Source organism: Prionailurus viverrinus, chromosome B3, assembly GCF_022837055.1.
Source record: "Prionailurus viverrinus isolate Anna chromosome B3, UM_Priviv_1.0, whole genome shotgun sequence".
NCBI lineage: Eukaryota > Metazoa > Chordata > Mammalia > Carnivora > Felidae > Prionailurus > Prionailurus viverrinus.
Window position 1 is genome coordinate 63982680 of NC_062566.1, and position 15728 is coordinate 63998407.

Consider the following 15728-nt stretch of genomic DNA (forward strand, 5'->3'; position numbering starts at 1 on the left):
GGTCCGTGAGTTCGAGCCCCGCGTCAGGCACTGGGCTGATGGCTCAGAGCCTAGAGCCTGTCCGATTCTGTGTCTCCCTCTTTCTCTGCCCCTCCCCCGTTCATGCTCTGTCTCTCTCTGTCCCAAAAATAAATAAATGTTGAAAAAAAAATTAAAAAAAAAAAAAAAGAAACTCAGTAAACCATGAAAGAAAGACAAGAAAGGATCAGGGAAAAGCTGCAGAAACAACCACCAAACAAATAATATGAGATACAACATAATATGAGAATAAATATATACCAATAATTACTTTGAATGTAAATGGACTAACTGCTCCAAAGGACATAGGGTGACAGAATGGGTAAAAAAAAACAGGACCCCTCTATATACTGCCTACAAGAGACCCATTTTAGACTTTAGAATTGTAGACTGAAAGTGAGGGGATGGAGAAACATCTATTATACAAATGGATGTCAAAAGAAAGCCAGAGTAGCAATACTGATATCGGACAAAATAGACTTTAAAACAAAGACTGTAATAAGAGACAAAGAAAGGCACTACATAATCGTAAGGGAAACTTCAACTGGAAGATATAACAACTGTAAATATTTGTGCACCCAACATAGAAGAACCCAAACACATAAAACAGTTAATAACAAACATAAAGGAAATATTTGAGAGTAATACAATAATAGGGGACTTTAACACTTCACCTACATTAGTAGACAGATAATCTAAACAGAAAACCAACAAGAAAACAACAGCTGTGAATGATATACTGGACTAGATGGATTTAACAGATATATTCAGAACATTCCATTCTAAAATAGCAGAATACACATTCTTTTCAAGTACACATGGAACATTCTCCAGAAGAGATCACATCTTAGGCCACAAAAAAAGTTTGAGCGACTTCAAGATCGAAGTCATACCATGCATCTTTTCTGACTAATGCTGTGAAAATAGAAGTCAACCACAAGAAAAAATCTGCAAAGACCACAAATATATGAAGGTTAAATAACAGGCTATAAAACAATGAATGGGTCAACCAGGAAATAAAAGAATTAAAAAGTACACAGAAACAAATGAAAATAAAAACACAATGATCCAAAACCTCTGGGATGCAGCAAAACTTCCCTTCTAAGAGGGAAGTTTATAGCAATACAGGCCTGCCTCAAGAAGCAAGAAAAATCTCAAACAACCTAACCTTATACCTAAAGGAGCTGGAAAAACAACAGCAGATAAAACCTAAAACCAGCAGAAGGGAGGAAATAATAAAGATGAGCACAGAAATAAAGGATACGGAAACTGAAAAAAACAATAGAGCAGATCAATGAAACCAGGAGCCAGTTCTTTGAAATAAGGAATATAAATGATAAATCTCTAGCCAGATCTATCAAGAAAAAGAAAAAAAGGGACTCAAAAAAATAAAATCACAAATGAGAGAGGAGAAATAACAACCAACACCACAGAAATACAAACAATTATGAGAGAATGTGATGGAAAACTATACGCCAACAAATTGGACAACCCAGAAGAAATGGATAAATTCCTAGAAACATATACACTACCAGAATTGAAACAAGAAGTAGAAAATTTGAACAGACCAATTACCAGCAAAGCAAGTGAATAAATAATAATAATAATAATTAATAATACCTCCCAAAAAACAAAAGTTCAGGACAAGATGACTTCACAGGCAAACTCTACCAAACATTTAAAGAAGAGTTAGTTAATACCTATTCTTCTAAAACTATTCCAAAAATAGAAAAGGAAGGAAAGCTTCCAAATTCATCCTATGAGACAGGCATTACCCTGATACCAAAACCACATAAAGACACCACTAAAAAAGAGAACTACAGACCAATATCTCTGGTGAAAACGGATGCAAAAATCCTCAACAAAATACTAGCAAACCAAATCCAACAATACTTTTAAAAAAGCATTCACCAGAATCAGTGGGATTTTTTCCTGGGATACAAGGTGGTTCAATATTTACATATCAGTCAAGGTGATACATCACATCAATAAGAGAAAGGATAAGAATCATATGATCATTTCAATAGATGTAGAAAAAGCATTTGACAAAGTACAACATCCGTTCCTGATTTAAAAAAAAAAAAAAACACCTCAACAAAGTAGGTTTAGAAGAAACGTTCCTCAACATAATAGAGGTCACATATGAAAACTCCCCAACTAACATCATCCTTAATGAAGAAAAACTGAAATGCTTCCCTTGAAGGTCAGGAGCAAGACAAGGATGTCCACTCTTACTACTTTTATGTAGCATAGTACTGGAAGTCCTAGCCACAGCAATCAGACAACAAGAAGAAAAAAAATATATCCAAATCAGTAAAGAAGAAGTAAAACTTACAACCAGTTGCAGATGACATGATACTATATAGTGAAAAACCAAAGATCACCAACAAATTAACAAACTGCCAGAAATGATTAACAAGTTCAGTAAAGTCACAGAAAAGAAAAATCAATGTGCAAAAATCTGTTGCATTTCTATGGCCAACAATGAAGCAGCAGAAAGAGAAATTAAGAAAACAATTCCATTTACAATTATACCAAAATAATAAAATACCTAAGAATAAAACTAACCAAAGAGGTAAAAGATCTGTACTCTGAAAACTATAAAACACAACTAAAAGAAATTCAAGAGGACACAAAGAAATGGAAAGAATCCCATGCTCACATATTGGAAGAATATAATTAAAATAGCTACAGTACCCAAAGTAATCCATGCATCTAATGTAATACCTATCAAAATACCAAGAGCATTTTTCAGAGAACATAGAACAGATAATCCTAAAATGTGTACGGAACCACAAAAGATTCCAAATAGCCAATGCAATCTTGGGGGGGGGGGGGAAGCAAAACTGGGAGCATCACAATTCTGGACTTCAAGTTGTATTACAAAACTGTAGTAATCAAAACATTATTGTGCTGGCACAAAAATGGACACCTAGGTCAATAGAAAAGAATAGAAAATCCAGAAAAATACTTACAACTATATGGTCAAGTAATCTTTGACAAAGCAAGAAAGAATATCCAATGGTAAAGATAGTCTCCTCAACAAATGATACTGGGAAACTGGAGAGCAACATGCAAGAGAAAGAAACTGGACCACTTTCTTACACCATACACAAAAAACAAATTCAAAATGCATTAAAGACCTAAATGTGAGACCTGAAATCATGAAAATCCTGGGAAAGAACACAGTAACTTCTCTGACATCGGCCATAGCAACTTCTTTCTAGAAGAAAGGTATCTCTCCTGAGGCAAGGGGAATAAAAGCAAAAATAAACTATTGGGACTAGGTCAAAATAAAAACCTTCTGCAAAACGAAGCAAACAATCACCAAAACTAAAGGCAACCGACAGAAATGAAGATATTTGCAAATTATATATCCAATAAAGGGCTAGTGTCCAAAACATATAAAGAACTTACACAACTCAACACCCAAAAAACAAATAATCCAATTAAAAATGGGCAGAAGACATGAATAGACATTTTTCCAAAGACATACAGATGGGCAACAGACACATGAAAAGATGTTCATCATCACTCACCATCAGGAAAATGAAAATCACAACTATAATGAGATAGTACTTCACACTTGTCAGAATGGCTAAAATCAACAACACAAGAAACACTAGGTATTGGTAAGGATGTGGAGAAAAGAGAACTCTCTTGCACCATTGGTGGGAATGCAAACTGGTACAGCTACTCTGGAGAACAGTATAGAGGTTCCTCAAAAAGTCAAAAGTAGAACTACCCTACAATCTGGCAATCACACTACTGGGTAATTACCTAAAGAGTACAAAAACACTAATCCCGGAGTGCCTGGGTGGCTCAGTCGGTTAAGCGTCCGACTTCAGCTCAGGTCACGATCTCGCGGTTCTTGAGTTTGAGCCCGGCGTCGGGCTCTGGGCTGATGGCTCAGAGCCTGGAGCCTGCTTCCGATTCTGTGTCTCCCTCTGTCTCTGCCCCTCCCCCGTTCATGTTCTGTCTCTCTCTGTCCCAAAAATAAATAAATGTTAAAAAAAAAATTAAAAAAAAACCCACTAATCCCAAGGAATACATGTACCACTATGTTTATAGCAGCATTATCGACAATAGCCAAACTAGTCTCTATCGATTGATGAATAGATAAAGAAGATGTGGCGTATATTTACACAGTGGAATAATATTCAGCCACAAAAAAAGCATAAGATCTTGCCATTTGTAATGACATTGTTGGAGCTACAGAGTATTATGCCAAGTGAAATAAGTCAGTTAGAGAAAGACAAATACCATATGATTTACTCATATGTGGAATTTAAGAGACAACAAACAAGCAAAGAGAAATGGAGGAGGAGGGGGAGGAGGAGAAGGAGGAAAGAGAGAGAGAGAGAGAGGGAGAGAGGGAGAGAGGGAGAGAGAGGGAGAGAAATCAAGAAACAGATTCTTATTTACAGAGAACTGATGGCTACCAGAGGAGGGGGGTGGGGGGATGGGTTACATAGCCAATGAGGATTAAGGAGTACACTTGTGATGAGCGCAAGGTGATGGATGGAATTGTTGGATCACTATACTGTACACCTGAAACTAATAAAACACTGTGTGTGTATATATTTATATTTACATTTACATTTATATTTCTATTTATATACATAAAGTATCCAAAAAAAGAAAAACTGTCTTGGCCCCCATGAGTGACTCATGTTCATCATTTAAGAATCCAAAGGGATGACTGGAGTTGATGGTACACGAAGGTGTACAAAACCAGCATCAGTCTCAATGGTACAAATGAGTAATGCACACATTCTTCATTCTGCACCCAATGTCCCTCTATCAGTGAGTATGACTTGATGGAATAACTGAATTATGTCAGGCAATACAGCATCCTGCAGCCTGAGACAAAGGGCTCCTGGGCCGCTAAGTCGGCCAGGGAATTAATTGCTTTGTGTTGTCCATCAAAACTAAACTCCAAATATACCTGCGGGCTTCCAGGTAGCCAAAGGCCCGGGAAGCATCTTAACACCGGTAAACCAGCAGATCTACTAAATGCCTAACAGTGTATTATATACCCACAATGAAACAGTGAATTAAAATATTTCTCAACATTTTAAATTCTGTCTTCTTTTTTGACATCTCAGTAATGAATTATACTAGTATCAGCACTTAGGGGAATACCATGAGGGCTCAATAAAATCATCGTATTTCATAACTGTGAAGCTTTTGTTTATCCCTCTACAAATCACTCCCTTTCCCTCACAGTATTCTCCAGGAACTAACACACTTAAATGTATCATGTTGATAACAAAGAACATAACAAATGGAAAAGGCACAGGATTTATGTATCTTTATAAGTTTAGCTGTATCAGCTCAAGTGTAGTTTGTAATCAACTTTGTGTCAACAGCATGTGTAAACTATTAGGAATGGGCCTGTGGGTGGGTTGGAGACAGAAAAGGAAGTCTACAAGTTTTGTTTAATGGAGGCCAACATACCATTTGGTTCTCTTGGGGACAAGGTACAATGTAAGTTAATGTCTCATTTGGCATCTGTCCCTGGATCATTTCACAGCGGGAGTGACCATATTAGAAATGTGACTGCATTGCACAATGAGCAGGGGCCTGCCAGAGGCCATCGCTCAGTCAAGCTTCCCCTCAGTTATGGACTACGAATGTGATGAATGGGATAAATGAGAAGGGTTCCCGTAAAGAAAAGGTCAATGTTGGCTAGTTCTTTCTTCTATCCTACAACGCAAAGAACATTAGTTAAAAAGAGATAAAACAACCTGTCATTTCCATGGCACCTACTTCCAAATTGCTTAAGTGATGATCAAAAACAACATTCTTAAATTATCCCAAGCTCCTGAAAAGCCAGACAGAGGGCATGCATTTTCCCCCTCCCTGCAGCGCCCCCACACATCCCCTTCCAACTTTCAAAACTGAAGAGGCAGAGAGCCAAGGAAGCCATGGCCATGCCACATTCCCACTTCACTTCTGTCATAAAGAAGAGCTGGCCCTCCTATAGATGGCTCATTTACCATTCTAGAAGCTGCATCCCTCACAGAGTCATGCATCTGAAAAAGCACTAGAAAGCTAGCATGCAAACTATTACTGAAACATGAACACACTGCTCCACAGAGGCAAGCATGTTAGAAAGGGGGACCTCCAAAAGAAATGAAAAGAAATAAAGGATGTGTGTGTCAATAATAGGGATTTAGAGATTGTGAATTGGAGAACCCCAAGGCTGAATGGACAATAAGATGGATAAACTGAACTTTTTTTTTTTTTTTTTAAGTATGGTGGGGTCAATAATAAAATCCAAAGACACTATCAGATATTATATGGCCTAGTCTCTCATTTTAGAAATTAGGAAAATGGGCTGAAAGCATTGCCAGAAGTTGACAATGTTCATCACCCAGACCTAAGACCACAAATCCAGACCTTCTGATTCTGGATCCAATGTTCTTTCCATTAATGCTGCACTGAATAGTATAAAGGGTAACAGCTTCCAAGCCAGACAGTTGTAGGTGGATTCAAATTCAAGTTGCCCTACTTACTAGTCTAGGACTTCTGACAAGTCACAGTCTCTGGGAGCCTCATGTTTTATCTGTAAAATGGTGACAAATCTATTACTTAGCTTATATTTCTACAATAACTCTTCATACCACTAATGTTAAATGCCAAAAACAAAGGTTGGCACATAGTACCTAAATTTAATCAAATCCCTACTATGATTTTTCAGTCATAGGTCATTATAGAAGAAATGTTTGTAGGGGCACCTGGGTGGCTCGGTCGGTTAAGCGTCAGACTTCAGCTCAGGTCATGATCTCACAGTCTGTGGGTTCGGGCCCCGCATTGTGCTCTGTGCTGACAGCTCAGAGCCCGGAGCCTGCTTCAGATTCTGTGTCTCCCTCTCTCTCTCTGTCCCTTCCTGACTCACACTCTGTCTCTGTCTCTCAAAAATGAATAAATGTGAAAAAAAAATTTTTTTTCAAAAAAGAAGAACTGTTTGAGCATCATGTATGTGCCAAACACTTTGCTAGGTACTTTCAAAAACAGAGAGGGAAAAAAAATCATTGCTGTCTCCAAGATGCCTACAATCAGCAAATTAACAAACAGGACTTTGATGTATAAAAAGGGTAATAAAACCATTGAAAGAATTTAACTTGAACTTAAGGAAGTGGATTATACATTGAGATAAGATAACATGAGCCAACATAGAACAATATTCAAAAAAATCTTGATCCTAGGAATCTCAAAGAATTCTTTATTTGTACCATGGGAGAATTAGTTTTATCATGTGCCTTTCTTAAAACAGCAGATTGGAGCTAGATTTCTACCCAATAGTCATGAACTTATGCAATGGCTACTCCAGGCAAAAATTTCTCAGGTAAGTGAGAGCCTATGAAGGTAAGTGCTGTTTTTTCAAAAATGAAGGAACACAGAACTATCCAAAAATGAAAAATGAACCGGATGATGCTGAGAGTCATGAAGTGATCATAAGCTCTCAAAGTAGAGTTTGCTAAATGGTGGACACACTTGGACAAAATTGAAGAATTTGCTATGGTTACATTATAAATGACACAAAATGGCAAAGTCAGAAAAAAATGTTTGATTCTGCCACTACTCTCCTACTGGAGCTCTGTGTCAGCTAAGCGCTCTCAGTTTCCGTGGAACGTGTGTGAAACTTAGGTGCCGGGAACGGATTTTATTCAAATAATCTGTAAGTCTTTGCTGTTGAATGTAAGGGGTATGTGCACATAGTCCCTACACATTTTGACAAGCCAGTTCTAGGACTAAGCCCTGAGCCCTTTCTGCAATGCAGCATTCCACTGCAGAGTGTGATGAGATTACAGACTCCAGAGTCCCTCACTCTTAATAGCCTTGGGACTCTAGACTAGAAAGGTCAACCTCTAGTCAAGTTATTTTAGGTGATAAGGTTTCCATTTTGTGGGTGGGAAAACTGAATAATTAAGTGACTTCTCTACAAATCTTTTCTCAAAAAAAAAAAAAAAAAAAAAAAAACAGACAGCTGATTTTAGGTTCTCTGTTTATCAAATCATGCCTTTTCTTTAAAGTCTGTGAAAAACTGGGGCACCTGGGTGGCTCAGACGGTTGAGTGTCCGACTTCAGCTCAGGCCACTATCTCGCCATCCGTGAGTTCGAGTCCCGTGTCAGGCTCTGGGCTGATGGCTCAGAGCCTGGAGCCTGCTTCTGATTCTGTGTCTCCCTCTCTCTCTGCCCCTCCCCCGTTCATGCTCTGTCTCTCTCTGTCTCAAAAAAAATAAATAAATGTTAAAAAAAAATTTAATAAAGTCTGTGAAGAATTAAAAAATCTGAAGGTGATACACATCAATTCTTGTAGGGAGTGACACAATGAATCACTTTTCCTGTATATGTTAAGCATGAAATCCTTCTTATTCTAGAAAGGCATGCTGAAGAAGTCCTGAAACACCTCTGACTTCTCCATGACCAGTAAATGGAGAAAGGAAACCCAACGGACAATGAGGGCTGTGGATGGAAGTGACATATAAGGAAATGAACATCAAAGTAACAGCTCGGTCACCCACTATCTTCTACTAGTCCTATGACAACAGGTGTGACTATTTCTTTGTGGAACAAAGCAAGTAGAGATGGTGTTCGGTGAGCACACACAAGCACAGCCAGGCTGGGTTATGGTCTCTTTTATCAACCGCATCTGTTCTATTTGGTGTTGCTGCCAATCTAGTGATTTCAGCTCCCAGAGAATGGGGGGGTTAACTAAAGTGATGAGGGGACAGGCAGATGAAATGGCCCAGAGTGGGGACAGTGGCAAACTGGAGAACATGTATCACAGTTGAAGTAGGCACCTGCTTATTCGACTGCAGCCTGTTTAAGTCATGCAAGAAAAAAAGTAAGCTGCTGCTGCCAGATTTTCTAGTTTTTTTAAGAAACAGGTGGAAACCCCTCCATATTTTAAAATGTGCATTCCTAATTCAATCTTTAAAATGCTGTGTTTGCCCCCAAACACTTTTCTAGGTCAGATCAGGGATAAGAGTTGTCAGTTTCCTATTGAAGGTTGTCAGTCTATGATGGGTGGAATAGTTCCAAACCACAGGCAAGTGTATAGATCGGGGACACTGCCCCTGCCCCACCCCCCCCCCACCCCCGCCCCCGAGGGCAGTAGTGTGCCATGGCCACAGGGTTTCAGCAATTTTGTATGAATCACAAATACTGGACAAAAGAATTTAAGTTTACTGATACCAAGCAAAGAACAGATAGTCCTTTCATGGATAAAGAAAACTTAAGGCATAATTAGGAACATTTTTTAAACCTTACTGTTGTCGATCATATCCTGATTTAACCTTTATTTTAACTGGAAAACATGATCCCAATATACTTTTCCCCTTCCATTTACTCTTCTCTTTTGCTTCTCCAACTATTTATTTATTTTTTTAAATTTATTTATTTTGAGAGAGAGAGACAGACAGAGACAGCATGAGTGGGGGAGGGAGGGAGAGAGAGAGAAAGAGAAAGAAAGAGAGAGAGAGAGAGAGAGAGAGAGAGAATTTCCATGCTGCCAGCACAGAGCCCAACATGGGGCTTGAACCCAGGAAGCTGTGAGATCACGACCTGAACCAAAACCAAGAGTTGGATGCTCAGCAGACTGAGCCACTCAGGCATCCCTCCAAACTTGTCTTAGTTTGAGATGTAAATCATAGGACTTTTGTGGAAATAACACAAGATAATACATGTAATATACTTACAACAATGCCTAGCACAAAGTAGGAACTCAAAAACAGTAAGAGCCTGCTGTTACTGTAAATATTATTTAGCTATCAAAGCCCTACAACCTGGGGAAGCCAGTGTTAACTTAAAACTGAGCTGTTTCACAAAACTTCTGCTCACACAGTCACTTCTGTGCCTACCCTCTTTAGCAATCTGTTTCTTAAATTAATCCCCATTTCACTTCTTCTGAGACAGCTGAGAATCTTTTGCACACCAGAACAAAGAAGAAGAAAGAGAGGTCTCTGTAGAGCACTTTGCAACAAAGGAGCTAAGGGCCTCCATTTCCCCCTAGGAGACAGAGGTACTTTTCCATTTTTTTGTTTGTTTGTTTCTTTCTTTGTGAAATGGATTCATTTCCTCTTCCAAACTACTTAAAACGAGCGACTTTATACACCATCTGACCTATTTAATAATGTTTTTTTTGCTGTTTGCAATGGCTTTACATATAATCCAACACACAGCCTCAGTTATTTTAAAAAACACATTATCACTTATTGGAAAGAAGAATATTTGATCCACAAGTTCATTAAATTAGCGAGTAATGAGCACTGAATAAACACCAAGTTTTATTTAAATTTTGCTATTGTTCTCTAAGGTACAGGTCAACCCAGCCATCAGTAAACTAGAATCAGTGCCTGATTCAATATTTAGTTATTTGATTAAAACTCTACCACTTCCTGTTATAGGCACCACAAGCATAAGGAAATGACAATTACATAGTGGGAGGAAGTAAATCCCTCAGTCTTTCTGGGCTCCACAAAGTAGGATCAAGTCAGCACTTTCCAAGCCCTCCTTGGGGAAAGAAAATGGATGACTCAACACACCCTGTCTCCTACTAGGGTCACTTCCCTAAGTGCCTTGATCTGCATGACATCGTATTGCAGGGATGTCCTCAGATGGACGGATACAAATACATGAATGGGAGTAAGCCAAACAAGAGTCTTGAGTGTGCCTAGGAAAAAATAGGTTTTTAAAGACCTCTTATGAACAGTAAAAGTCCAAATACTCTATCTTGTTTCTTGTTTTACAAATACAACCAATATTTTCTCCAAGTATAACATTTTTCCCAATCAAACGCACTTGTGGCATTTCTTAAAAATGGGAACTCAATTATATTAAAAATGGAGTTCAAGTCTTCCCTCCCCAGGATAAACGCAGTGACCATTGTCAGGTGCCAGCTGCAGATGCTGTCTAGGTAAATAAGGCAACAAAAAGGGGAATATTTACTTCAGTACACGAGAAAACTAAGTATCAGTCTCACATAACCAGTTCAGGAGAATCAAAGAGATATACCTGTAGGTTTTCAATTTCTTCTTTGTGTTCCCTCTTCAAGTGTAAAATAGCAGCTTGGTATTCTGTAAGATCACAAAAGAAGCCAATTACAAAGAAGCACACAATTATGCACAAAATTCAAGTGAGCATCTCCAAGACTCCAGAGTCCCTCCTGCAAGTAAACTGAGTAAATAAATGCCACAGTTTGACATTAACCTGATGAGAGATGTTGAAAATTGGGGCAAGATAAGACAAGTAGCTCAGGAGAGAAAGGAAATTTCCTTCCATGTGGCAAACCTTGAATTACGAGAAGCCCCAAATGAAGCAGATAGGATAGGGTTAAAAAAAAAAAAAAAGCATGAGGCATGTTCCAGATAAAGACTGGATTAGGTGTTTGTCTTTAAGGAGGAGTTGGAAGCTAAGGCAGTACAGAGAACAAATACAGATGTGTTAAGAGCAGACACACAGGAAATAAAACTTTCTATGTGAGATCAGAGAACTCTATTTTTAACTGTTTAAAAAAAAATCTCCATTTCAATGCTAGGCTAAGCAAGCACCCAGGGCTGATTTTAATCTTTAGATCACTTTGGAAAGTCATAACCATTTGTCATTTGGATGAGAAAATCTAGGGTGAGTTGAGGTTGAAAGGAAGACAAAAATAAATTTCTGGTCCAATTTTAGCCTGAGTCTAATAATGTTTATTCCAACAAGAAATCCCAAGTGTACACAGAACTCCAGCCAATGACTAAAACTACCATCCCGTTGGCTAAACATGAAGCAGCTCGGACAGCTTTATTTCCAGGAGAATGACTACGAATGTGGGGTCACAGAGTTATACAGACTGTAGAGGACCACAAAGCAAATGCTATGAGGAAATATTTTCATGGGATAAGTTGTTTTCTTAACCATGTCTTTGGAGTTGTGAGTTTAAGTACTAGAGAAGCAGTCAGAAGTCATTAAAAATATATGAAAAAAAAAAAAAACCAGTGGACTTTTCTTTTCTTCAAGTGGATTTCAGAAATCAGGCATGAAAACTTGGGTGTGAATTCAAAAATGGATGAGAGAAATCTCTGGTAAAGCCACAACAGGAGAGGAGTGTTGCTGTTACTATAAATGGCCACCCCAATGCTCTTATGGGATATGTGTTACACTGAGCTGTGACTCCATCAGCAAGTTCTGGGAATTTTACATCAAAGCCATCCCTTGAATCAAACCACTTTGCACCATCCCCACACTCACCAGCTACCAGTATCCACCACAATCTTTCCCCTGGACCTCTGCAATACCCTAAAAAAGGTTGCCTGCTCTCACTGCCACCACCTTACCCCATTCTCCTCACAGCAGCCTGAATGATCTAGTAAAGGCATGAACCAGACCACGTCTCATCGCAGGCTTTCCAATGGGCTTAGAGTGAAATTCCAACTCCTTACTGTAGCCCATAATGCCCTTCATGACCTGGCTTCTATATACCTCCCCCTGTCTTTGCCAGGCACCCTGGCTTTCTTGCTATTCCTTGAACTTGTCCAGTTTTCTTCTACCTCAAAATCTTTACTAATATTGGAGACAGTATAATAATAACCATATAAACCATATGTAACCAATATAAAAACCATAATAATGGATTCCATTTATTGAGCGCTCACTATGTATCAGGCATTATCTAAGAACTTCATACATATTGATTCATTTTTTCTCCCCCCAATAACCTTATGATGTAAGTATGTTATATCCATAAATGATGAAGAAATTGATGCACAGAGAAGTTAAGCAGCTTTCTTGTTCAAGAAAGATGAGTAAGTTGCAGAGCTAAAAAACATACATAATTCAAGGATGAATGGATAAACAAATTATGGTTTATCTATAGAGTGGAATACTACTCAGCAGTAATAAGGAATTACTACTGATATATACATCAACATAAATCAATCTCAAAGACATTGTACAGAGTGACAAAGCCCCAGAAGGCTTATTATTGTTTAATTCCATTTATATGACATTCTGGAAAAGACAAAGCTATAGGGGTAAAAACAGATCACAGCAGCAGTGGCCACAGGGTAGAGATGGGGGGGGGGGGGGGAGATGGTATTTGACTACAAAGGGGCAGCACACAAAGGAATTCAGGGGGTGATTTAACTTTTCTCTATCCTGACTATCATGGTGGTTACATGAATCTGTGCACAATTTAAAACTCATGGAACTATGCACCAAAAAGAAAAAGTTAATTCTATGTTAATTAAAAAAAAATCTCTATCAAATATTTTACTTTTAAATGTTTTCCCTAGGAGATTCAGCATAACACAAGAACACCTATTACTACTATTGGTTTTTTTTAAAGTTTATTTATTTATTTAAAAAAAATTTTTTTTCAACGTTTATTTATTTTTGGGACAGCGAGAGACAGAGCATGAACGGGGGAGGGGCAGAAAGAGAGGGAGACACAGAATCGGAAGCAGGCTCCAGGGTCCGAGCCATCAGCCCAGAGCCTGACACGGGGCTCGAACTCCCGGACCGCGAGATCGTGACCTGGCTGAAGTCGGACGCTCAACTGACTGCGCCACCCAGGTGCCCCTTTTTATTTATTTTTGAGAGCAAGAGACAGGCAGAGACAGAGGGAGACAGAGAATCTCATGCAGGTTCTGTGCTGCCAGGTTTGAATTCATGAACTGTGAGATCATGACCTGAGCTAAAATCAAGAATTGGATGCTTAACTGAGCCACCCAGTTGCCTCTGTTACTACTATTTCTATTCGTTATTTTCCTAAGGGTATTAGCAGATTCAGGACAAGAAAAAAGAAAATATGCATACACACACGCATGTGCATGCACACACATATTTATATATAAAAAGGAAAAAATATAACTATTATTTACTATGATCATGTATTTAGAAAAATCTGAATGATTGCCTGCAGATAACATATTGGAATTAATATAGGAGTTTAGTAAAGTTGCTGGATATAAAATCAGTATACAAAAATCCTGATACCATCAACAGTTTCAAAAAGAAAACATTCACAGTACCCCTAAAACTACCAAGTACTTAGAAAAACCTAATATGCAAGGCCTCATGAGAAAAGAGAAACACCATGTTGAAATGTATTACCAAGAAATACAGAGTGAGCAAGCCATGTTTTTGATAAGACTCAATATTGTAAAGATGTTGATTCAGTACAATCCTGTTAAACATTTCTAGGGGTTTTGGGTTTTTAACTTAAGGAGTTCATTCTAAAATTTATATTGAAACACAGATGTGCAAAAAGGCAGTAAGAGCCAAGAAACTGGAAAATATAAAGACAGCTTGCCTTACAATCTAATAGGACATATTTTAAATTATCACAACATAATTAAAGTAGAATAAAGGGCCCAAAAAGACACCATGAATGCATGGTCACTTGATAGGACAGAAATATCATGGAAGATCTTTGTTTACACTAAGAGTTTTGGTTTTTTTTTGTTTTTTTTAATAATTATTGGTTGGGAAACATGGATAGACATATGGAAAACCAAAAACTGGATCCCAACTTTATACTAGGTAATGACGTATTTTAAGTTGATTAAAAGCTAAATTGTACAAAGAAAAATTACAAATGTTTAATGAGACAATATAGGGTAATAGTTTTATAATTAGGTTAGGAAAAATGTTAAGATTCAAAAAGCATTAAATATAAAGGAAATAAAACTGATAAGATGGACTACATTAAAATTAAGAACTTCTTTTCATCAAAATACAGCAAAAAGGGAGGGAAAAGACACTTGAAACAAATAATCAAAGATATAGTGTGTGGGGAGCATGGGGGTGTGGGGGTGTGGGGGTGTGGGGGTGTGTATCCTACACAACTATAGAAAATGAAAACTGGGCAAAAAATGTCAATAGGCACTCTATAAAGACAACACACAAGTAACTATTAAAAAGGGCTCATTTTCATTAGTAATCAGGACTAGTCAAAGTCTGACAAAACTGAGTGTTGGTGGAGGTGTGGAGCAACGGAACGTTCACACCATTTGAAGGAGTGCACACTGGTACGATCATTACAAAAAATAGTTGGCATTTTCTAATAAAATTGAAGCTACTCATACCTTCCTACCCAACAATCCTTACCCTGGCTATGCATAAATGAAAAAAACTATAAAAGGAAAACAAATAATAGTAACACAAGTCAGGATAATGGTGGGATCCCGGAAAAGAGGAACTGAGTGGGGGTATGATTGAGCAAGATGGCATCACATGAGTGTTCAATGGAAAAATATTCTTTAACCTCTATGTTTTTTGTATCATTTTTTTATGTACACCTAACATTACAATGTAAGAAAAAAAGAGTAATAATAATAATAATAATATCAATAAAATCAATCCCAAGCCTCTACAAAGCACGCAAAGGAATTTTAGCTAAACCAACCTTCTTGCAAAACCGATGCCCCTTGGAAATAACATCTACATTCTAAATGGAAACTACACAGAATATATTTTGAAATGATTCATTTTGTGTAAATTGTACCTGTAAGGGTGTGACAGATATAGTTGTGACTAATTTACAGATGGATGAAGGAGACCATTGCAAAGCTAACACCCAGTAAATCATGATTCATCTCTTCTTTAAATATTTTTGCCAATGGTCCCAGGGTTCCAAATGGCAAAAGAACACCTCCCCATCACTGACAAGGATGATAAAATAGGATCTCTGGGCGAGATATAGAAGGAAGAAGTTC

General features: G+C 37.9%; 1 protein-coding gene across 2 annotated transcripts in view; it reads right to left on the reverse strand.

Moving 5' to 3' along the window:
* Positions 1–15728, reverse strand: part of FMN1 (formin 1) — a 422489-nt gene that overhangs the window by 228179 nt on the left and 178582 nt on the right. For both annotated transcript variants that reach the window (XM_047863846.1, XM_047863848.1), the window contains one exon: positions 11044–11105. In XM_047863846.1, coding sequence (XP_047719802.1) covers positions 11044–11105 — 62 coding nt within the window. The remainder of the gene's footprint in view (positions 1–11043; positions 11106–15728) is intronic.